Genomic DNA, 25206 nt, shown 5'->3' with positions numbered 1-25206 from the left:
TGAACCCAGGTGATGTTTTTCCATAACACATGATCACCTGGAAGTTAATGGAAGGCAAACAGGAGGCAAATGCAAAAGAGACTTGGATTAACAGACCTATTTCCAACAGCCTCTTCTTATCCACATGCTGATTTATTCAATTTAATCTCACTATGCCCTTCGAGTCAGGTATTATGCCCATTGTACAGTCTAGAAACTGAAGCTCAGAGAGATGAAACAATTTTGCCCCAAATAACACAGCTCAACCATGAAGGATCAAAACTTGACTCCAGTTCCTCTGATTTCAATGCCCACTCTTTTTTCATTGTGTCACATTGCCTCTATATTTCGTTTTGGAAAATAAACAATGACCATCAATTTGAGACATCTAGAAGGCTTTTCTTAATTTCTATCTTTTTTAACTGCTGCATAGTTTGAAGGTATACATTTGACACTCACGAGCACTTTCTCCTTAAAAAGTCTCTCTTATATTGGTTTTCATGACATTGGAATTTCCTTATCTCTGCAACATTTCTTCTTTATCTATTTATTCTTCAGCTTTTTTTTTTTCTGACCCTGATTATCCTTAATCATCTTCTTTTATCTCTCTATAATGTCTCCTCTGAAAAATTAATCAAATCATAGGTAACCATAATGACCAGAGGCTGCATCTCCAGCTCCTAAATGTCTCCTAAATTCCACTCTTGTGATTCCCGACTTTGTGCTCTGCTAGCACGTGAGATTGATACTTCTAGACCTGCAGAGATAATTTCCTTTCCAAAAGCTACTCTTTGGTATTGTCCATTTCTTTTAATAACACAACTGTCTTTCCAGTCAACCAGTTGAAGATGTTTTGAATCACATTTGAATCTCCCTTACTCCCTCATCTAAAGATTGCCAGATCCTGTTGAATCCTCCACAAGTTCCACTCACATCACCATCATAAACCTTAGAGAAACCTTCTATCACGTCTTTATCCAATATTCTTGCTCACAGCTTCCCACAGCACAACTCTACTCACATCACAGCCTTGAGATCTAGTGCTGTGTGGCTCCCTCATGCTTATGGGGTGAGTTCACCTACTTCAGCCTTCCTTATGTTAGGTTCCCAAGCTACTTTTCCAGCCTCCCTTCTCTCCTCTTCTCCCCTTTGACAAACTTGTTAACCTAACCAATGGACCTACTCATTGTTCCCAGTACATTTCCCATGTTTTTCTGACTTCATGCCTTTGCTGAGACAGGAATGCCACCCCTGCTCCCCACTCACACATACACATCCAGGGCCTGCTTAATTTTCAAAGCTCAGGGAAAGCGACGACACCTCTGTGAAGATTTTTCTAATATCCCCAAGTGAAAGTCATGTTCTCCTCTGAATTTCTATACTACCTTATTTTTCACCTTTATCATGGAACTGTTTGTCCTCTACCTTGTGATATGTAGTTATGTATCAAATAAACCCGTTACTTAACTGCGAATTCCTTGAGAGCAGAAATCACTTCTGCTTCATTACTATAGTCTTCAGAGTACCAAGCATACTGCTTTAGACATGGTGGATCTTCTAAAAGAACTTGTAGATTGAGGTTTTTTTAAATAAAATCTCCTTCCCATTTTTTTTTTTTCCCCACAAATTCCAACTGAGAATTGTAAACTGAATCCAGGACGTGTTTACAGGTCACCTGGTTAATGGACTGTCATTCAAGGGCAATGGACAGTTCTTGGATGACTCTTTTATTTCTGTGTTCTGTAGACTAGAGTGAAGTTAAAGAATTGGTGCCCCCTAAGAGCTACATATGCAAAGAATACTTACTAAATTGATTATATTTTGACTTCTCCAGTAAAACAAAAGTTCACCTAAAGTGAGGTCTACTCAAGAACAAAAAAAGTTGTCCATTTTTGGAGGCAGATAATCTGGAGTACAACAAAGTAAGAAAAAGAGACCTGCTAGTGCCAGTGCCATGGAGTCATGAACTTTTCAAACGTCCATGTTTCTTACTGACCCTAGGTTAGTAAGAATTACCATCAATTTGACATAACTGGAATCATTTAATCTGTATTGCAGAGAAAGGCATTCTGCCTTTGACTTAGGATATTACTGAGAATAACTCAATGGCTCCTCACAGCAAGTAATTTAATAATCAAATTTATATGCAAGGAAATAGGAGACTGTTTTCCATTTATTGGCTCATTTATCACATCCAGCCACAAAGTTAAGTTGGCATCTATCCAGACAATGGTCAAAATGCATTGGTATTTAAATATTTTGCTTTGCCATTTACATTGACTTCCCTTTACTTAAAAATTTTTCAAAAACTTTCAGTAATATCTTCTTTATAAACTTTAATAATTTAGCCATCCATTCTAGAACTATTTATTGTGTGCCAGGCATTGTACTTGCCCTACCCTCATGGTGCTTACAGTCTACTAGGGGAGAAAACAAGTAACAAGAAGCAAATAAATGCATTTGAGCTTTGGGAGAATTAAAGAAGGTGCCGGTATATTCAACAGGGAGAACGCTATTAACTGGAGTCATCAGGAAAGGACTCTGTGACACCCAGAGGGTGAGAAGGAGCCAGAAATCCAATGTTCTAGGAAAGCTAATGAAAAGGTCTTGGAATAAGAAAGAGCGTGATGTGTTACAGGTTGTGAAAAAAGGCCAATGTGTTTGAAGAATAATGAGTAAGAAAAAACGGAATAAGTAATAAAGTTGGAGAAATATTCAGGAATGATACAGCAAACTGTTTATTCTTCATAAGGAGTTTAAATTTTATTCTAAGAGGAACGGGAAATCATAGAAGCATGTTAAGCAAGAGACAGCTGTGATATAATTTACAATTTGCAAATTCATTTTGGCAGTTGGGTGGGAGAAGTTAAGGCGTGTTGGGAGGAAATAAGTATGGGGACAGTGAGAAGGCATTCCAGTTTTCCAAGTGAAAGGTGATCGAGGCTTAAAGTAGGTTAGCAGCAGTGCAAATGCAGAGAAATGGATGGAGACCTACTTTGGTGGTGCTGCCTATGGGACCTGCTGTTGGATTAGATGCAGCAAGTGAGAGAAAGAAAGTACTAGTTTCTTGCTAGAAAAGCATTGTGAATAATGAAGCTATTTATTATAAATGGAAGCTGCAGGAGGGAGACGTTGAGGATACTGTTGTGAACCTCATGTGCTTGAGATACTCTTAAGACAACCAAGTAGAGAAGTCAGGTAAGCAATTGACACAAACCTAGTGTTCAGAGGAGAGGTTAGGACCAGGCGTATACATGCTGGAGTTCCTGAAAGTGGATGGCATGTAAGGCTTTGGAAGTTAATGAGCATACCTAGGGAGAAATAAGTCTTGAGAAACTCCAATATTTAGGGCTAGGGTATAGGAGGAGGACCTAGACAAGTAGGAATAGCCACTTGATGTAAAGAAGAAGGAAAATAAGACAACTTTGTTGTCTTATAAGATGACAAAGGAGAGTATTCCATAATGGAGGCCTATTGAGTGGAAAGTTCCTGAAAATTGGAGTGAAAGAGAAATAAAACTATAAGAATAGTTTCAGTCAGCTTTTGCTGGACCAACCCTACTGTGCTGCCACTTAGGCTTATGAGTGGAACAGCCAGAGGTGGCAAAACTGTTGGAGAATCATCTATAAATACCGTTCAGTGAGAACAATGTCTCTGCTCAGTGGTCGAATCCACAGTGATAGGTTATCTCAGTATAATAAGTGTACAACAGGTCATTCTGGAATGAGCCCGTAGAGAGAACCAGTCTAATGAACCACTTGCAGTACACTACATCTGCTGTCACCTGACTTCCCAAGTCTTTGCACAGGTGAGTACTTCTCCAAACCATTTTCATTTCCAATTTCATTCATCCTCCCCCCGATACTTACCTCCCTACATCTGATACCCCATCAGTGATTTTTCTTCCTATTCTCTTCCCTCGCCCCACAGCAAAATATTCACCAAGGATGCTCTGGACCTGTGTTGTCCAATATAGTAGACAGTATGCGACTTTTCAAATTTATTAAAGTTAAGTAAAATTTTAAATTCAGTTTCTCAGTCGCACTAGTCACATCTCAAGTATTCAATAGCCACATGTGGCCAGTGGCTACTGCACTGAATAATGCAGATACAGAACATTACCATCAACTTTGAAAGTTCTTTTGGACAGTGCTGCTCTAGACAATGACCTTTCCCAGTGAAATTCATCAGCTCGGAGACACATTTCCTTAAAATACTGCAATGCTGGTTCTCAGTTAGGAAGCTGACCCATGAATGGATCTAATTGCATCAGGTACTGCATACTGCCTGCCTGATATTCTTCTCCACTTGTTGGTATTAGGTCAACCATCTTTTTTTTTTCAGGGATGTGATAATATGTCCATCTGGAAAATGTTTGATTACCCAGGCTCCTTTTGACCTAGAGGTGGCCCTAGGACATAGCCCTACTAAGTGAGATATAAGAGAAAATCTCCCGGGTGAGGTTTCCAGGAAAGTGATTGTTCTCCAAAAGAAACAAGACAGACTCAGAGAGCATGTGCCCTTTGCCCTCTGCCCTTTTCCTTCCCTTTCTTCTTCCCTGGAAAATGGATACAACTGGAGGTTTTCTACAAGCATGATGATAAAAGTGATACTGGAAGATGTAACTTGGAGACAATCCCACCACTGACTATACTGTCTGGCTAAGAAAGGCTTGGCTGGGTGAGCGGCCTGAGGCCTTCCTCAACATGAGAAATCCAGCAGGGCCTGGGGCACTGTAGTCATACTCTCAGGCTGCATGATCCCCTTCAAGTGGCAGTTACGAGCGAAAGAACTCCCCGAAGAAATGTGAAGTGATTGTGTAATTAAGAGGTGGCTCTTCATTATCCCTTCTAGTTTCGCAAATTGGACTCATGGGCAGCTATTCTACGTGCATAGAGGAAAGAAGAAAAGCAAGAAGCAGTCCATTTCTTATTCTCATCCTGGGTGTACGGAGTACAGGATGGAGGTCTCTGGTTAAGCTCATATTAGGTTAAAACAATTCAACACACACTAGCCTACATGTAAATATATTTTCTTTATGAAATCTTAAAATCATATACCATGACAAAATGAATACATCTTAGGGACTATCATTCTAGACAAAGTATCTTTTTAAGTAGTGACTTATCTGATTTAAAAAATCCATCTATTTTGGGGGCTGGCCCCGTGGCCGAGTGGTTAAGTTCGCGCACTCCGCTGCAGGCGGCCCAGTGTTTCGTTGGTTCGATTCCTGGGCGCGGACATGGCACTGCTCATCAAACCACGCTGAGGCAGCGTCCCACATGCCACAACTAGAAGGACCCACAACAAAGAATATACAACTATGTACTGGGGGGCTTTGGGGAGAAAAAGGAAAAAAAATAAAATCTTTAAAAATAAAAAAAATAAATAAATAAAAATCCATGTATTTAAAGGTCACATAAAATTTTTATTGTTAATAAAGATGTTTTGAGAGGGTCCACATGTGGTCCATGATCATTGAACATGACTCACCACTAAGTTAACTAAATGAAGAATGGTCTCATTTCATACCGATTTTCTTTTTTCAAGTCATTTTCATGAGTCTCATTTTCAGGTTGTAATTTTGGTGTAATCAAAACTGAACCGTGTAAAATTATGTAGTTACTTACATTCACCTTCAGGTACAATTGCTAATTAACCCCAGCCTACCAGAATTGGTTTAAGCATCTTGTGTTATTGTTAGGAAGGTGGATAAACAGCACTGGCTATTAGTTCTCCCTGCCTTGGAGTCAGCGACCTGCATTTTGCTCTTTGGCCACACACTGGATACGCAGGGTTCTCGTCCATCCCTCCAGGTGAAAGGACACAGCAACTATGGCTCAGTGTCTGGTGGTAAACTGAGAAAATTACCCAAATTAGTGATTTTCAATTTTGTTCTCTGAAGCCACACCAGAGGGATGATGTTAGTGCGTTTCACACACACACAGTAGTAAGATTCGTTCACTACTGGCTGCCACATGGTGGGGAGACTAAATGCTTTGAACAAACTCGCAGCCATTCCTTCCCCGAGGCACAGAATTTCTGATTTGTATGATGCTAATTTCCTTCCAAAACACTGTAGCTTGTGATTCAAGATGTCTGAGACAGATGTATTGTTTGTCCTGTTATGGAGATGGACACTTCAGTCTTTTACTCTCCATTATACGCATACGGCATTCACTGGGTGCCCACTTGCACAAGTACCAGGCACACTTCATTCTTTGTCTCGTTCTCACCGTAAGGCCAATGTGTGGGCATTATTATCCTTATTGTACACATGAGGAAACTAAGGCAGAGGGACCAAATAACCTGTCCACGTTACTACAACTAGTAGGAAATATCCAGAATCGAAATCTGGTCTGTCTGAATATGAGGTTTGCATTCATCTTGCTGTGCGGCATGCCTCACTTAGCTTGAAAGAAAATGGTGACTTCTACTTACATAAATCTTATATGAAAACATTCGGCAGAGTGTATGCACACACACACAATAAAACAACTGAGAATTCCATAGAATGTGGACTTTCTCTAGACAAAATATCAAAATACTCAAAGAAGATTCATAAATCTAGAGTCAAAAAAAACCTAGAAAGAAACAGTACAAAAACCTTTCATCAAATATTATTTTTGGATGATGGATTTAAGGGTGACTTTTATGTTGCTCTTCATTATTTCCTTTATCCTTTTTACTTTTTTTTTTCCTGAGGAAGATTCACCCTGAGCTAACATCTGTGCCAGTCTTCCTCTATTTTATACATGGGCTGCTGCCACAGCATGGTGCTGATGAGTGGTGTAGTCCATGCCTGGGAACCAAACCTGGGCCACCAAAGTAGAGTGCACTGAACTTAACCACTATGCCAGGGAGCCAGCCCCTATATTTTTTAGTTTTTTAAATATTGAAAAGGAAAATGTTAATTTCAAAGTATTCTGTAATGTCCTGATATCTAAAGATGAGCAAAGTAAAATAAATGGAGTTAAAATGATGTATATTATAAATGTCAAATGAGTAAATAGTTTGGGAAAAAAAAATCCTTCCTGAGGATGGCTTCAAGAGCAGTTGAGAAAGATCTCAATGTAAGAAAATGAAATAAACATATTCCTTCAACATATCAAATAATTTTCACTTCTGTGCCTCTGCTCAGCCTTCCCAGGCCTAAAATCTTCTTCACATCCAATTTCCACGCATCCAAATATTAGCTGGTCAAGGCCCAAGTCAAATGTTAACTTCAACTTGAGGAATTTTCTGATCCAAAACTGGAATCAAAATCGCTCTCTGTCTTTCCCTGTCTGTCTGTCTCTCTCTCTCCCCTCCCTCCTCTTAATTGTGACTCCTTTAATTTATAATTTATTCCAAAAAACTTCTTGAGCTTCCGTCTTTATCGTAAGTTTGAGGATACAATAATTTGAGAGAGAGAGTTTGATTATATCCATGAGAACCATACAGACTTGAAGAAGAGAGACACAAGAACGATCACAATAAAATAGCATGATGTTTTAAGGAAGGTAATGCAGTATTAAGAAAGTATACAATAATTCAGAAAGGCTTCCTAAGGGAGATGATTTGGGAGAATGATGGAAAAATGAAAAAAATGATGAGGAGTTATTCAGAGGGAGAAGCGAAAATAAGGAATAGAATGTCAGGTAAAAGGAACAAAATCAGAACACATCCAAGTTTCTCCATCTCTATTGCCCTCCGTGAAGAAGTCTATTTTTCAACAAATGGAGACAATCGGTGCAACAAAAGCATAGTCTCCTTCACCCACATCCAACTGCTCAAACCAGAAGCTTGGGATTCCGCCTTGAGCCTGCCCTGCCTCTCGCTCACATCTTTCAATCACAAATTTCTATAAATGCTGCTTGTACACCTAGGGCAGGGATTCGGGGGGCTCTTCTTAGGTTCATCTAAGCTTTTACATTCACACTTGACACTAATCTCCGTAGAAGGATATGGAGTAGGAACCACATCCTGGCATCAGGCTTTCCTGTCCACGTGAGTCCTTGCAGCACAGTTTATGGATGACAGCTCAATATAACGGTCTGGGGATTACCTTCTCTTCAGATAATACAGCCCAGATGCACAGAAATCAGATCCATATTGCACAGATGTCAAGGCTTCTCTGGCTTAGAAGAAGCTTATGCCCCAGAGGAGCCAAAATCTCTCCTAATGATTTCTTAGGGTAGCTTCCAGAAACCCCACAAGGGACATGCCTGTTGGCAGAGTTACAACACTCATGGAAACCAAAAGCATGGCATTCCCATCAGACATTTATAGTTCATTCATAATCCTTCCCAAGTTAATTGAAATTTATCACCCATAGGTCACTATTACCATGAGCAATGTTGCCTGGGAACATTGGCATATACCATCTTCATCTGTTTCCAGGGAACTGGAGCTAGGAATTTAACAGAACACAGAGTCTCTTGCAGAAAAGTAAAAAGTTTTGTTATCCTGTTGTCCACACTGTTTCTATTATTTTCTCCAACACCTCCAGGTTTCTCCATCTTGTCTGTCCTCCATCTAGCTAAACCACCTTCATCTCTCACCAAGACTCATCTCCTAACATCCATATTTACTCACCAACCCCACAAACACATACTCCTCCCAGCAATCCATAATTCATTCGGCAGCCGGACTACCTTTGAAATACAGTGCTCATGTTATTGCCTTGTTTAAACCCCTTTTATGGCTTCCTATCATCCTTTGATAAAGCCCCAAATCATTAACATTGTTTACAAAACGTGTCACACCCTTCTCCCCTTTGCTTTCTAATCTTTAGTCATACACAGTTTCTCTCTGGTTCTCAAATGTTCCTTGAAGATGCCACTCTCCCTTTCCCCCATATGCCTCTGCACACACTGTTCTCTGTGACTGCTATGTTGCATCCACCTCTCCTCACTGGCTAAGTTCTATGCATCCTGTTACTACCAACTGTGGTTGTTGGGACACCTGGCTGCTTAATACACACAAAGCACGTATTATGTATCATATAGATGTTACCAGATATGAAGGCATTAGAGAAACCTTCCTCAGCCTCCAGTCTATGTTCAATTCCCCTGTTATGTATGTTCCCATTGAACTAGTTCTTCTCTTTTCAGATCATTCACCTCATTGTCATTCCTTTGTCAACATCTGCCTTTCAAGCTTAATCATAAACTCCAATAGATTCACCACTGAATCTCCAGTGCTGGCAGATAGCGGGAGCTCAATAAATATTTGTTGAAGCAATGAAGAAATAAATGATTACAATCATGTGTTGCTTAACGATGGGGATACATTCTGAGAAATGCAACATTAGGTGATTTCACCATTGCGCGAACATCATAGAGTGTACTTACACAAACCTAGATGGTACAGCCTACCACACACCTAGGCTCTATGGTACCAATCTTATACGACCACCATAAGATGTCTGTCATTGACTGAAAGATTGTTGTATAGCGAATGACTGTACTTCAGTTTCAGCCAGGCAGAATTTAGAGGAATTGCCATATTTAAATATTTAATTAGAATTTGAAAATAAGAGTCTGGAGTCAAGGAAAATGACTGACGATAAGAAATCATCTTGAGAGACATTGACTTAAAAGTTGAAAGTGGAGGAGGCTGAGATTACTTGATGGCAACAAATAGCAAGTAGAAAATACATCCCCCAAAAAGCAATTTTCAGGGGAATACTAAGATTTATTGGTAAGCTCTGGGAGATGAGTAATAAAAAGAAACTAAGTGACTATGAGAGAAGTTAGAGAAGGCATTGGTAGGAAAGGCGTTGCTGAGGCCCAGGGAGGAGACCATTTCATGGGGGTTTCAGAATGGAGCAAATACAACTCTATGCTAAAATGTAGTCCTGTAGAATGAGAGCTGAAAACCAGGATTTGGACAACTTGGAATTACTAACCTCAGGGAGAGTCAGTTATGTGGAATGGTTGGAGATAGAGCAAGATTCCACAGGTTTAAGTCGGACCAAGAGGAATGCAAGCATATGGGTAAAGGAGCTCAAAAATATTTAGGGGCATGTGTGTGTTTGAGGGGCAGGGCAGGGCTTTACAAGGAATAAGTATACAATGAGTATTTGCTGATTTAATTATTATTATGTGCAATATACACATAATAAATAGCATATTACTAAGTAAGAAGAGAGGTTTTCTTATGATAATAGATATCTTCAGATACACTGAGAAACACAGAAACTTTGGTAATGCATCTTGTGGCTTGAGGAACCCTGATGGCCAGTGTCTTCTTAACTGTGCTCCGACCATGCTTGGGGGAATCCATGCGAAGCTTCCCCGTGGAAGGTGCACTGCTGAGTAAGAGCCACTAAAAATACTTCTGAGATACATGGCAGCCACTTTGATTTGGTAGCTTAGAGTCAAGTGTGAAGAGAAAGACTGCTTTATGCATAAAGAACAGACAGGAGAAATCGTCCACGCTGTCCAGAACTGAAGACCAGACAGTCACAGTTCTGAACAAATTATGTTACAAAAGGAATTAATGAGCAAACATGGAGCTCTGTTATATATCCTGTAGAGTCGTCAGTAATATACAGCATAAAATTCTGCCTGGGCTAGTTATGTCTGTCACTCTGTCTATAGGTATATAATACTAATGATAATAATACCTAATGTAGATGAATATGACATTTATGGGCTGTGTACAGTCCTAAGTATTTTATATGCATTGACTCATTTAATGTCACAATAACCTTACAAGAGAGGTATATTATAATCATCATTTATAGATGAGAAATGGGGGTTATGTAAGTTGCTGCAGGTAATATCAATAGTAAGTGACAGAGTCAGAGTTGGAACCAAGAAAACATCACGTCTATAGTCTTAACTACTGCACTACATTGCCATTTATATCTCTAAATATTAAAGTACACTTACATAAATGTTCATGAAGGTATGGGAACTTATAATCTCCTTATCAATTGCTTTAGTATGGTGTATATTTCAGCACTAAAATTACTATAGGTTCAAAACATGTTAATTAATGGAATGTCTCTTGTATTTTTTTTCCAGAGAACAGCTGAGACATAAATAAAATTCAAGACTATAATAGCCAAGGCTCAAATAATTCCTTCCATAAGGCAATGTTCAGAAAATAGAGGAATTACAATCACAGTACCATTATTAGCTGTCTTACAGAAATCACCACTTGAGGCCAAATGCAAAGCTAAAGTGGGGGGTGATGTGTTTGGTGAGAACGTGAATTACAGTTGATCCTCATTATTCGCAGATTCTGTATTTGAAAACTTGCCTACTTGCTAAAATTTATTTGTATCCCTGAAATCAATACTTGCAAAACTGTCCGGGTCACTTGAGAAGACAGGCAGGATGGCAAAAACATTGAGTTCCTGAGGTTCACATTCCCAGCTCAGGTCAAAGAAGGTCACACTCTGCCTTCTTGTTTCAGCTCTTACAGTGAACAAGTGTCCTTTCCGCAGTATATTTAGTGTCATGCTTTTCACACTTTTGTGCTTTTTCTTGGTGACTTGGATGTTTAAGATGGCCCCTAAGTGTGGTGGTGAAGTGCTGTCTAGCATTCATAAGAGCAAAAAGCCTGTGATGTGCCTTATGGAGAAAATATGTGTTATATAATTTTCATTCAGGAATGAGTTATAGGGCTGTTGGCTGTGAGTTCAATGTTAACGAATCAACTATATATTACACAGGTGTCAACACACATAAAACAAGGTTATGTATTGATCGGATGATGAAAATGCCGTGACCGGAGGCAGGAACCTAGCCCTATAACTCCCTTAGGAGAAAGGATTCAGTACTCGCTAATTCGGCGTGCATGGCAACTTCACAGACCATAGTTACCACGAATAACAAGAAGAGACTGCATCTTGTTGAAGAATACTAAACAGAGTGTCTGCACGCATTGTAAATTATACGTAACTTTTCCAGCTATCTGTCACTTAGGATAAATACGAGCAGGCCACTGATGTGGACAGCTCTCCCTCTTCCTCCTGGAACCATCCACCTCCAAGCAATAGGATTGGCTACCAGGAGTAGGGACGCACAAGTGAATGACAAAGAAGCAAAAAAAGTCCTCACTGGAACATGTAAAGATGTGTGCATAGGCACTAGTGAAGAATTTGCGGCAGAATTTAAGGTCTGCACTGTCGCCTGGCCTGGCTAGCTTAAGTAGCTTGGGTGAAGCAGGAGAAGGTGAGTGAAACAGAGTGTTGTTACCTACAGACAATCTTGTAAAATACGGGTATGATCCTAACCTCAAATCTCTCAAGGACATTATTCAAATATCAAAGTGGAACTTAAGAACAACAACATAAAATATTTTCAAGGAAAATTTCCAAGACTTGTTTCCTTCACGTCCTTAAAAAGTATTCAGAGATCTTTTGGTCAATAAAATGTTTTTAATATGAAATTAAATGCATAGGTAATTTCTTAGAGCTGGTTGCTAAAATTTAAGAAAAAGCACTGAGAGAATTCATCCTATTATAGTGACCAAAGATGCTATGCATATCTGGCTACTATTTACTGCTGGCAGGGCTGTGCTCTTCGTTGAGCTCACAGGAGTAGCAGCAAAGCTCTCCCCAAACTTGAAAACACATTTGTCCTCTGATAATCAAGTTCCATGATATCAATATTTGGTATGATCAACCACCTAAGAATTAATCTCTAAATGTGTGAGTAAGGATCTCCCAAATTGTAACCAAGGGTATGCCAGAAGGATAAGGTGAATTAGCACGTCTACAGCTATTGTCTAATCTATTGTGCTACATCCTGTACAAAGAAAGGTTGGATTGGATGCTCAGCAAAATCCAGATAGTGTTAAAGAATAAGAATGTGCTGGTGGGTCTGCTGTACTATCCAAAGAAGATACTCAGACTATTTGGCATGAGAGCTGCAGTGCTTTGGCAGGTATATTTTGGTGGCTGCAGCCATGCCCCAACAATATCATCCTTACTGTTTTGGTGACTTTCACCTGGGGCCATCTGGGGTTCTCAGCCCCAAAGTTTTGTCCAGCCACAGAAGCCTGCTCTGATCATGTACCTGTGAGGCATGCTGGATGTGGCAGGGCAGTTAACGTCTCCTAGAAGCAGTCCTCAACCAATGACTGATGGCTATATAAGAATTGTATGTTTTACTTGAGCTCCCAGAATTTCATCCCCTCTACTGGGATGAAGCTCCAGTTGACCACAGTGGTAACTGGATTGATAATACAATCTTAATTGGCTGCCTTCCCTTTCCCGCCATACTTTCCCACTCTCCTACCAGGATCTCCTTCACCTTTCCAATAAATAACTTGCATCCAAATCCTTATCTCAGAATCTTCCTTTCCACAGACTTTCTCTACAAAGAGTTCTAGTCCTTGGGCAATGATGTGTCATTGTATATCAAGTAATTGGTGTTCTGGTTTATACACTGGTCTTTTACTAGTTTTACTAGTTTGGAAGTCAGTTTTCCCTGTGGCATAGACAACTCTGGGTAGACAGGCAAAATATAGAGAGTAGACATGCAGAGTCAAGAATTAGTCTCAAAAATTATCCCTCTGTAAGGTACTTTCTCACTTACTTAGTAAACACTTGATCTCATCTAACAGGGAGATATACAGATTTGTTTCCATCTTTGATTTCCTCTCCAAAATTGGAGAGAAAGAGAGATTCACTAAGGGGAGAAAGGTATATAATTTAATGGGTATGTAGATGTAACAGCTTTCCACGATATCAACCATTTTGGCCAAGTCACCAAAGCAGATGGGCAAGGAAACCCATGTGTCACAGAGCCTGCATGTCACAGAGAAAATTACAATGATAACAAGAGCAAAGACATGCATAAGACATACATATGGTACTTTCCAGGTGCTAGGAAGGCTTTATAGACATCATTGTGAGAATTAAATGAGTTAATATATATGAAGTACTTAACAGCAACAATGAAAAAGACCATAACCTGCTTAGATATTTCTGGTAACTAAGACCAGTGAGGGGAGAATCTAAACTAAAAAGAACATTGACAGAAAGTCAAAATATTTTGATGTCACTCTGGGGCAAACTGTGTAGAGAGAGATCTGTGAACTGAACATCAGAGCTCAGATCCTGGGTCTGCCATTTTTCAGTTATGTGGCATTAATACCTCAAACCTCACTCACTTTTCCATTTGTGAAATGAAGACAGCAGGGACAATCTCTTAGTGTGGCTGCCGCAAGGACTGTGTGAGATAACACCATCCAGCACAACAGTTATGGAAAAGGGCCTTTCCCCTCGGCTCACAGAGAAGGGAAAGAAGAAAGAGTCTTTGGCTAAATTGCAAGTGTTTTACAGTTGTTTAGAGAGAGAATAGATAGAGAGATATACACGGATGTTAGGTAGATGATAGAGATAGACGGTGTCCCCACCGTCCATAAGTTGTACATGCATTTGTGGTTTCTTCCCAACAATAGTGCCCAATTGCATTATGATAATTATCTTGAAGAGACACAGTTATATTCTTTTAGTATGACTCCACATCAAGGTCACCTCAATTATACTGGAAACCTGGAAGGAGCTGTAATCAGTACGCATCATCTCTACAATACGATGTTCTGTAAGACTGAAATACGAGCATAATGTTGACCCCCATTCCCTCCCCTGAACGAAGCTCAGATGTTTGCTGACCACCCTCTATGTGCCTCATGCTTTCTTTGCACAGTTTATTACTTTCAGTAAGCTCTTGTTTTTTGGGTCTCAGAGTCATCATGGAAACTGAGTATATATTTCCTGTGATTTCGTAATTAAACAGAGTATAAACGTTCTGCTCTTTTTTTCAAGTCTGTAGGTGATACTTACTTCCCTTATCAGTTTTGCTTAGTAGGATAATAAAAATCACTTTAACTGTTCAGTTGCAGCAAAGCTTTTCACTGCCTTCATAGGACTTAGTTTAGTTTCAAGAATCCTTTATCAATAGTGAACTGTGGACTTTCATATGCCCCTAAATCAAGAGTTCAAGAAAAGAAAGGTCATTATAAACCTAATTGTATATTGTTTTTAGGTCTAATTGTATATTGCTCTTTGTTTATCTTTTTTTTTTAGTTTATTTTTTGAGGAAGATTAGCCCTGAGCTAACATCTGCTGCGAATCCTCCTCTTTTTGCTGAGGAAGACTGGCCCTGAGCTAACATCCATGCCCATCTTCCTTTACTTTTTATGTGTGGGACGCCTGCCACAGCATGGCTTGCCAAGCCACGTCACCTCGGCACCGGGATCCAAACCAGCGAACCCTGGGCTGCCGAAGCAGAACGTGTGAACTTCACCACTGCGCCACTGGGCTGGCCCCCTGTTTATCTTCTTTTTAACAGAAGTTTTTTTAAAGGATAAGTAGAACAAGAAAGGCAGGCGAAGCAAGTTGCCCGCAGGGAGCTGAAGGCTGTGAGAATGGCTCACCTCCGCAGATCACCCCGTCCAGGTCTTCGCAGCGGCGGTTGTCACACTCACACGTCCTGCCGTACACCCTGCGATCTCCCGGGGGGTAACAGGTGCATTTGCCACATTCACATTTACCTGCAAAATACAAGGCGAGAACACACTTAGGAGACCACAAACTCTGCCGGGCTTGCAAAGGAAACGAGCACACTGTTCCAGCCAGATCTTCCAGGCAGCTCTCGGCTGTGCCTCATAAGAGTTCAGCGAATACCTCTTCTTGCCTGCCTAAGGTAAGCTGAAGGTCAAGCCCAAATGCCACGGAGGTCGGAGGTCGGGAGCTGAAGTGACAATTGCCAGCTCAGAAGGCATTCGCATTTACTACTTTCCACTTTCTGCTTCATTCATCTTTGAGGAATAATTCAGTTATTGAACTCTCTGGGTATTTCATATTCAACTTCGTTTGATGATACCATTTAACATAAGTGAGTCAATTTTATACATTTTGACATAATTTTGCATAATGTGATCATTTAAAAAAATATTTTTACTTTGGGTCTATCTGCCCCATAAGAAAAAATGTTTATAGGTATGTTTCAATGAGATATTTTAGTGATTATTTGGCATCGATTTTTTAGTTCTTAGAACTCCTTGTAACGTGGAACAGGTGTCAAAGTACATCACCTAAATATCTTTATTATTCTTGACTTAAAATTTAAACGTATAAATATTTTTTGGAATGAGTTAGGTTTACAGTTTGGGAATTCCTTAAATATTATCATTCTGATGACTTTCATCATTATTTCTTGAGTTGTAACTATGCATAAAGCACTATAATTGCTCAAATTCCATCATGTTGTTTTCATCATACCACAATTGACTAGGATTATCACTATCATTTTACTAAACAGGAAACAGAGACATAGTGAAGCTATGTTACTCTCCATGGTGAATCAGCTTGTAAAGAATAGATTCAAAATTTATGGCCATTCTCATTAACCTTAAAGTTTGCACACATAATCATTAAGCCATAGTGCATCTTATACATTCATAAAGCAGCACCAGGAGGCTGTAGGAGAAAGTAAATACCTTTTGTCTGAGGAATTGGCCCTGGTTTGCCAGAAATTCAGCTGGGTGACTACTCAGAGACATCTGTTACTCTCTGTCATTAGCCCAACCATCATAATTACACACCCACTGAAATGATCATAAGATGCTTCAGGGCTGACCCTGGAATGTTGTTAGTCATTCTGTTGCTGCATTTGTATCTTGTTAAAGAAATTCTGAGTTGGTAGATGATGGAAGAAAGAAAATTAGTATTTAGCATCATATAATTTCAGAGCTGTAATTAAAGATAATCTAATGCAGTGATTCATAATCTTTTCTGGCAGAAGTGGCGGGGTCACAATCCCTTTGAGAATCTGGTGAAAGATATGGCAATAGACAGCGTTGTTCTGGCTGCCCTTCGACAAGTCCCTCTTTCTACCTGGAGGCAGTCCCAAGTTCAGCAGAAGGCAGAGCCCCTCGCCTCCCCTAATGATATTCCCTCTTCCTATGCCATGGCAGACAGAACAGGGACACACCAAACACTCTTGGCCAGGGTTTTAATTCTTGAGGGTAAAAGCAAAGGCACAAGATCTGTGGCAGAGTGACAAGTGTGACAGCACAGCAGTGAGTGTCCAGGAGCAGTGGAGCTTGGCACATAGCAACTGGAGTTCAAAAGTGATGGCAGCAGGGGCCGGTTCTTGGCAGTGCCTTGCTTCCCAGGGGTGCTGCATGAGCTGGTTGTGCATGCTGGCATCCTGAGCCTAAGCCCTTCTAATCAAACTCTTTTCATCTCATTTAATGAAGTTGGTTTCTGTTGTTTGCAATCAAAACCTCTAACTGGCAGATCACAGATCTCTCCCTGGAAAAATATCCCAGCACACATTTTTTGTAAAATGTCAGGAGGATCCATGACTTCCTGCAATTTATTTATAGATGAGGAAACTCAAGCATGCTGAGGCTAAATGACTTGCCTAAGGCCAATGAAATAGACATTAGCAGTGTTGGTGCTAGAACCCAGATTTTCTGGGCCCCAGTTACCTTCTGGTGTGCATAATCACACTAGCTCTCATCATGGGTGGATGTGTGAATGACAAAAATAATCCAGAGTGTGGAGAGCAAGAGCCAAACTATAGGACCATCAGCAGTACGGCTGGGCACGGTCAACCAGCCCCGCGTGGACAGACGTGGGAAACAGCAACCACGTTACTCCTGAGAGGTAGTACAGTGCCAGTCACGAAAGCAAAATTGATTTTTAAGTTTGAGGACATATGGATTTATGGTGACAATTTGATTATCGTTTTAAGGCACACAGGAAGTTTCCTGAATATGCATTATTGGTTTCTACGCCTCTTTGGAAAGAATAAACTAAATACTGGATATGTGTTCAAACATCTACATTTCATTGTGGATAATCTCTGTCTTAAATTTCTCCTATAAAGTTGGATAGTGAAGTGTTAATATTTGGTCCTGGGTACACTTTTTTCCTTGATAAATTGTAATTCACATATCTTTTTCAAATATCAGAGAATAATTGGCCATTTTCCAATTCTTTTTTTTTTTTGCCTTGTTTCTGTTGGAGTTTTTAAATGACATATTAAGGCAAGCATTAACTACAGTAACTTTATGGATGCAGTCCTAATATAATTTATAGGATATCATAGCTTCTGACGGAAAGGCAAAACATCATACATCAAGAAAGGCTAATTTATTGCAGATAGAAATGTAAAAATGACTAAATTATTTATGCAGTCCACATTTTTAAAGTGCATGATTTTGCCGTCTCAGCTCAAAACGTTGGTCCAAGCACTACCAGGACAGATACATGCCAGGTAAATTTCCACTCATTCTTCAAGATCCAAAGTAAATTTCACCAAATCCGTGATGCTCACACCCTCCTGCTCATACACCTTCACAAATACCAGCAGTATTAACTGCAACTTCTCATATGTCCTCATAAAGTTTGAATCAATATTTATTGAATGGACGCACTAAACAATAATCACATGTAAACAGTTTAGTAATAGTCACACAATGCATGAGCTTTAATGGTAGAATTTCCATTTAGAATAGGATGTCTCTCGCAGAATACATATGTGTTTAAAACTGACTGAATACCTTCATTTGTGTTTGCCACAGCTACATCAATGAAATATGTCCCACAGCGAATTCATCATCTTTATTCACAAACCTACTCTTCTTTCTGGGTCCTTTCATCTAAGAGAAGGTCACCATCAGCTAATCTGTCACCGAACCTTAAAAATATCTGATGATGTATTTGATTCCTTTCTTCTTTTAATTAACTATTCTTCTCCTTTCAACTTGAAATTTCATAAAATTCACTTTCTTAAAACATACATATAATACATCTTATATATAATACCTAATTACCTAAATACTTATAATACCATAATCCTCTTTCACATGATGGCTCCACGTGACCTTCAAGGCAGAGCTCAAATTCTCCAACAGAGCTCTCCACACTTGGCCCCACTTACCTTTCCAAGTATGTACCTAATGTTCACAGTGCGCTCAGGCTCAGAGACTTTGCTTATGTTCTCCATTTCTTCTCTCTGTTGCATACTCTACCACTTTCTCTATAGAATCCTACCCAGAGATCAACAGCTAGCTCAAATCTAATCTCGTCTGTGAAACCTTCCTTGCCATCCCTATCTGGTCACCTGACACAACTGCTCCCTTGCTCTGATTCCATAGTACTTTGTTCAGATCACTAGCACATCACTGAATGCAAACTTTATACTAGATAAGTACGTGCCTGAACCCAACCATAAATAGTGAGCTCTTTGTGGTCCAGGCTGACCATGAGATCTGTATCCTGTCAAAGCTCTCTGTTGATATAGTAAGAAACACTGACATACAGATTTATTGTCCTTTTTTTTTAATAAGAAATTGAGTCTAATCTCTTTCCTTTATTTACTAAATGATATTATTTCGATGACTATTTTAATGTTATGGAGATATAACTGTGGCTTCTCGAATGACTATCAAATCAAAATTCTCATAAGTAAGAATGAAGGATAATGGAAGTTTGCATGTCTAGCACTAATAAATGCTATTTTATATAACAAACTGAGAGGAAAACCTAAAGAAAGATATACTCTAAGATACAAATAAAGCAAGTAATTCTTTAAAAGACAATTCAGGAACAGATGGAAAGGATAGAAATAACCATCTGAGAAACTAATTCAGTCAACATTATCAATATTATCCAACCAAAACTTATCTGAAATTTACTCTGCACTGAACTGGTCCACTCCTATTAAATTTTAATAAAGCAGATAATCTTTAAGCACATACAAAAAGTCAGTCTAATGATATCATTTTATAAGGAACTGCAATCCCCATGAATTATATTGTAAAGCTTATTATACACTAGCAAAGAGGAGTAATGAACTAAAGCAGATATCTAGAAGTTCTGATTAAAATAGATTTTACTTAAACATTTCATTTTGATACTTCCATAAAATACAGAAAACTCCAAATCAAGACATTGACAAAAGGTAGAGTTTATAACTCTATGCACAACTAATCATTTAAAAAATAAAATATATCTCATTTAATTTAAATATATTTAATTTAAACTTAAATTTTCTCACAATCATTAAAATAGCTAAACATCTTTCAAAGATGTGTAGGCTTGGAGTACATTTGTAACCTTGGAGCCCACAAGTACTAGATTAGAATTTAAAACCCTGATACATCTACTCCAACATATCTCCTATATGGAATTCAACAAATATGGATTAAGAATCTATTTTGTGTGAAGCACTTGATTAGATATGGGAGTTTAATGCTAAACAAAAGATATGTAAGTCTGTAATTTCTGCTATCTGTATCGCTTATTTCATTTCACTAAGTATTAGCACCAAATAAAAACACTGAAGAATGAGATGTCCAAATATTAAAAACTTAATGGTTTTGAGCAACACTACTGCCTCCTTTTCATAATAAAAATTTATTATTATTGTGAAACTGAAAGGTCAAAACTTTAAAATATTTGTTTTAATGGGAAATTCATATGGTCAGCAGACATATGAAAAGATGCTCCCCTCTTAATCACAAGGGAAATGCGAACTAAAAGCACAATGAGATTCTATCCCAAACTAATCAGACTAACATTTAAGAACTGACTGGAGCAAGATCTGGCTATGATTTGGAAATACACTTTTTATAGCTAATGGAAGTATAAATTGGTAGAATAGTTTGGGAAACTGTTTAGCATTATCTAGTAAAGTCAATATGTATAATCTATGGACCAGCAACTCAATTCTTGGTTATATTCCCTGAAGAAAAGTATATACATTTGTACCAGGACATGTTCCAGAACAATCACAGCAACACTGTTCCTAATAGTCTCAGAGAAGAAATGTCCAAAATGTTTGTCAATAAGAGGATAGATAAATGTTAGTTATATTCTTAAAACACTGTACAACAGTTAAAAATGAAGGAAGCACCACTACTTCCCACAACACGCTGGAATCTTCATAACATAATGTAGAGTGCAAGATGTCAGCCACAGAATAGTGCATATTGTTTGATGGTATAATTTCAAAATAGGCAAGGCTAAACACTATAGTGTTTGGGAATATATATTTAGTTGGAAAACTTTAAAGAAAGGCATAGAGGTGATTACCATGGAAGTGAGAATGATGGTCATCTTCTCAGGGGAGAGGGTATGTACATACAGCAATTGGAGAAAGGCAAGGGGAAGCTCCTGGGATTCTGGCATTATTCTATTTCCACAGCTGGGTTATGGTTTGGGGTGTGATTGCTTTCTAATGATTCACAATGCTATAAATTAATATGCTATCCTTTTCTGGGCATAATGGATGATTCAAGAAACAAAGCTGGTGAGCCATGTTGCAAAAACAATCAGTCTCTTTACTTAATTCATTACAACTAAATAAATTCCCAATGGATTGAACACTTAAATATAAAAGCTTAAAACATAAAATACTAGACAGGAATATAGGTGGGAGTTTTCATAACCCTTGGGTGGGAAAGACTACTCTAAACACGACAACAAACCAGAAACATAAAGAAAAGCAAGCATTGATAAATTTGACCATAAAATATTCAATATTCAATTTATTTAAAGCAGCAGATAACATAAGCAAGACTGAAACATACACAATAAACTGAGACAAAACATTTGCACGAATAAGACAGACAAGTAAAACTATATATGAGCTCATACACAAATAGCCAATAAGGTACACCCAAAAGAAAAACAGGCCAAGGACAAAAATAGATCATAGATAATAGAAAAAATACAGAATTATCATTAGCGACAGTAAATTATTCATATCTCTTAGTAAATCCCACGGAAATAAACTGCAAATTTCAAATAATTCTACGTTGTTGGGAAGTCACCAGTTTCATTAAGTACTTGAAATTTCTGAAATCTTTAAGTTACTAATATTTTACCTGACATAGCCTGGAAGAAACTCTCATTTATGGTTTTTTAAAAAGATTTTGCCCACAAGATGCTGCAAGGTACATGCAAACAAAATACTATTATCCTATTACTAAAGCAAGAGAAAGCAGAACTTTCATTCCACTTACAGGATAACTCTGTACCGCTAAATTGTAAGATGAAATAAAAGAGTAGCTTGAAACCTTTATAAAAGGTAAATTGTCTCATTTACATTTTTAGAAATTGAAAGATCAAAACTTTAGTAATTTCACTAGTTTTCATCCTTATTAACTGCTAAGTGCAGCTACAGTAGAAATAATCTTTTAATTATTTCACAAAATTGGAGACTGTTAAGAGATGGAAAAACCATGAAGAATGATCAAGTCCAACTAGCCCCGCAATTTACAGATGAGGAAAACAAAGCTCTGAGAGTGAGATAATATGTGACTTGCACAAGGTCACACAGTGAAGGGGATCCAGAGGTCATCTCTCAAGGTCACAGAGCGGGCGAGGGGATGGAAAGGTCATCTCTCTTTCCTCAGTCATGTCTCTAGCTATTGTTCTTTGTCCTTTTTAACAGTTAGGCGTGCTTGGGTTACTCTTGCCTAACGAAACTGGAGAGACACCAGGAAGCCTTGCCTGAAGAAAAGGTGTTAATCTCTGGTAGAGGCTAGTTTTCTGAAACTGGTATAAGGCCAACTATGTGAAACTGAGAAGGCGACAGTCTTTGTTTTTTAGGCTATATATCTCTTCCTCGTCCTTCTTTTTTCCCTCCTATTTCTCCTCGTGATCCTCTACTCCCTCCCTTGCCTCCGACCATCCTCCTCCACGTCACACACACACACACACACACACACACATGTTCACTCCCTCCCTGCTTCCTCCAGGTATTTCTTTTCTCCTTGGACTCCTCTTTCTGCACAATTGTAATCATGACAAGTCTTTCAAGCTTTAGACTTTGCCTTTTCCTTCCCTCACTCTCTTCAAACTTCTCTTTTTAAGGCACAGGGCACAGGCTTGAAATCAGCAGTGAGTAGTTACTCTATGCCAGCTGTGAAGATACAAAGCTAAACAAGGTAACATTCCCCCTAACCTCACAGATTAACAGTCAGGAGAGAGTCCTCTGATTAACTAACTGGGTAAAAGCACACTTCATTAGGTGTTAACGACCAATTAAATCTTCTCCTCTCCATTACAATCAGTAATATGGCTGTGCATTTGTGAAGGACTGAAAATCTGGAATTTTCAGACACCACATGGTAGATGTGTGGACCTGAACTGTGACTGTTAAAGATGGAAATCATCTCCAGAAGCCATGACTGAAAACAACACACACACAAATCATTTCTACCCTATATGCACATTTGAGGTGTTTAGCAGGAGAATGAGTTCAACTTCCTTCAAACTACACCACATAGAAAAGACACATGTGCTCTTGTTCAATGGTGGATTGAACCAGGCTCATCAACCTTGAACATGTGCATTAACTTGATCAATCCCTCAGTTGTTCATTCAACAAACACACTGTGAATATCAACTATGAGTTAAGTATTGTGCTAGGCACTGAAAGTACAAAATTAAGAAACATGTTTAAAGACACAGACTAGTGGAGGGAGTAAAGGTCAAATACATGAGCAGACACACCTTGTAGGGTTAGAGAAGGTTCCTGGCAAAGGTGACCTGTGGATGGGTCTAAAAGTGTTTGTTAAATATCAACCAGGCAAAGAAGAAAGGAAATAAATATTATGGCAAAGATACAATTAAAAGCATGGGCTCTGATTTTAAATAAATCTAGATTTTAATCTTTTCACATCCAGCATTAATTATGATTCCTTGGAAGAATAAGTTAAACCATTTATTGTAGTGGCATGATGGGAACCATGTTAATGATAATACTAATGACATAGGATTATTGTAAAGGCTGAGTGTTCTAACCCATGTAAAGTACACAGTACAGGGAGTGGCCCATAGTAAGTGTTCAGTTAATATTAGATACTATTATTTATATTTTTAGAATAAAACACATGTCGGGAGGCTTGTATTTCAATTGCTCACATAAAATCTGTTCCTTTCTTTTCTCATTCCATTTCTCTTTTAAAAAAATAAGTGTATTTCCTGATCCAAAATGAGATTATTTAAGAAGAGACCTGTATCATCAAAGGCACCTGCCAGCATGATAACAGCAGGCACACTCTCCATGACCTTATTTTTTCCACTTTTTAAAATGGTAAAAACCACACTTGCAGTACATGCTCAATAGTTGGAGAGTAATTAGCGGCTCACATAAAACAGAAAAGAGATTAGCACTTTACGAGCACAGTCCTCCTTTGCCTAAAATAATAGGTTTACCATAGCAACCTGATTGCACTAGAGAAAGCTCCTGCCAGATGCATCCTAAGTTCCCTTGAAATTTCTATGAGAAGGAAGTAAACGCTTGAGAACTATAATATTCTGTACCATTTTGTCTAAGTACAAATATTTTTTTGTGAGAATAATCTTTCATCAGGCATTTGAAAGTGAAGAGGCACCTTCCCCTTCCATTTCAAAATGGGCAGTGAGACCTCTTACAATTCAAGTCACATTGACATTACAGATAAATTGCTAGGCAAGGAAGAGCTGTTCATGACTTTTTAAAGCATGGATAAATGTCAATCCTTCTGTTTGTGCTTTCTTAGTACACAAGGATTAAAGTAATCTATCATGGACTGTGTGAGGAAATAAGGCATTTAAGCAAATGCTGTACTAATATAATTTTCTGTTGTCTCCCCTAGAGTGTCTAAAATTGAAAATGGGAAATGGGAGCACCAGGCCTCATTTTTCTCTAAAAGTTTTCCAAGGTTTTGAGCTAAACATCACAGAAAAGGTCTATGAGAACTCTGAATTGGATATCTCATCATTTCAACCTTAAGATCATTTCTACAATAACAACTAAAATTACTCAATTCACTTTTTTTCTAAAAATAATTCTATAAATTACTAGTAGCACTATGACACTCATTTACCAATATAACTCAGAAACTAAGTAACAGGTGCAAGGTCAAAAAGTCTGTGAGTGAAGCAGGAAATGCAGAGCTTAAGTAATTAATCCATGTGGCCCACCTTGAAGCAGCCAATATCAATTAGAATAAGAATCTCCTTCTTCCTAGCTGGTAAACCCACTGACTGGACAGTGGGCAGTACCTTGCTTCAGAAACAAGGTTTTGGTATTCTGAAAACATAAATCCTATCACACCTGGGCCTGTCTTTGGTATTGACTTTAATGATTCCATCCTAGGTCATAAATAAACATATGCAATTGTAATTCACCATGAAAGACTGTATGGGATAAATGCCAAAGGATAGACACAGGCAGCAAATGCTGCTCACCAGAGAAAGAGAATGCTGTG

The 25206-nt window shown here is 38.6% G+C and overlaps 1 protein-coding gene across 1 annotated transcript in view; it reads right to left on the bottom strand.

Annotated features, from left to right (window-relative positions):
- ITGBL1 (integrin subunit beta like 1) overlaps nt 1-25206 on the bottom strand; it is a 206342-nt gene that overhangs the window by 11483 nt on the left and 169653 nt on the right. Inside the window, exon 8 of the mRNA XM_008517306.2 lies at nt 15364-15480. Within this exon, the coding sequence (XP_008515528.1) occupies nt 15364-15480 (117 nt within the window). The remainder of the gene's footprint in view (nt 1-15363; nt 15481-25206) is intronic.

Source organism: Equus przewalskii, chromosome 16 (genome assembly GCF_037783145.1).
Source record: "Equus przewalskii isolate Varuska chromosome 16, EquPr2, whole genome shotgun sequence".
Lineage (NCBI taxonomy): Eukaryota > Metazoa > Chordata > Mammalia > Perissodactyla > Equidae > Equus > Equus przewalskii.
The sequence above is the reverse complement of the archived record's forward strand: the minus strand, read 5'-3'. Positions and strand labels throughout refer to the sequence as shown.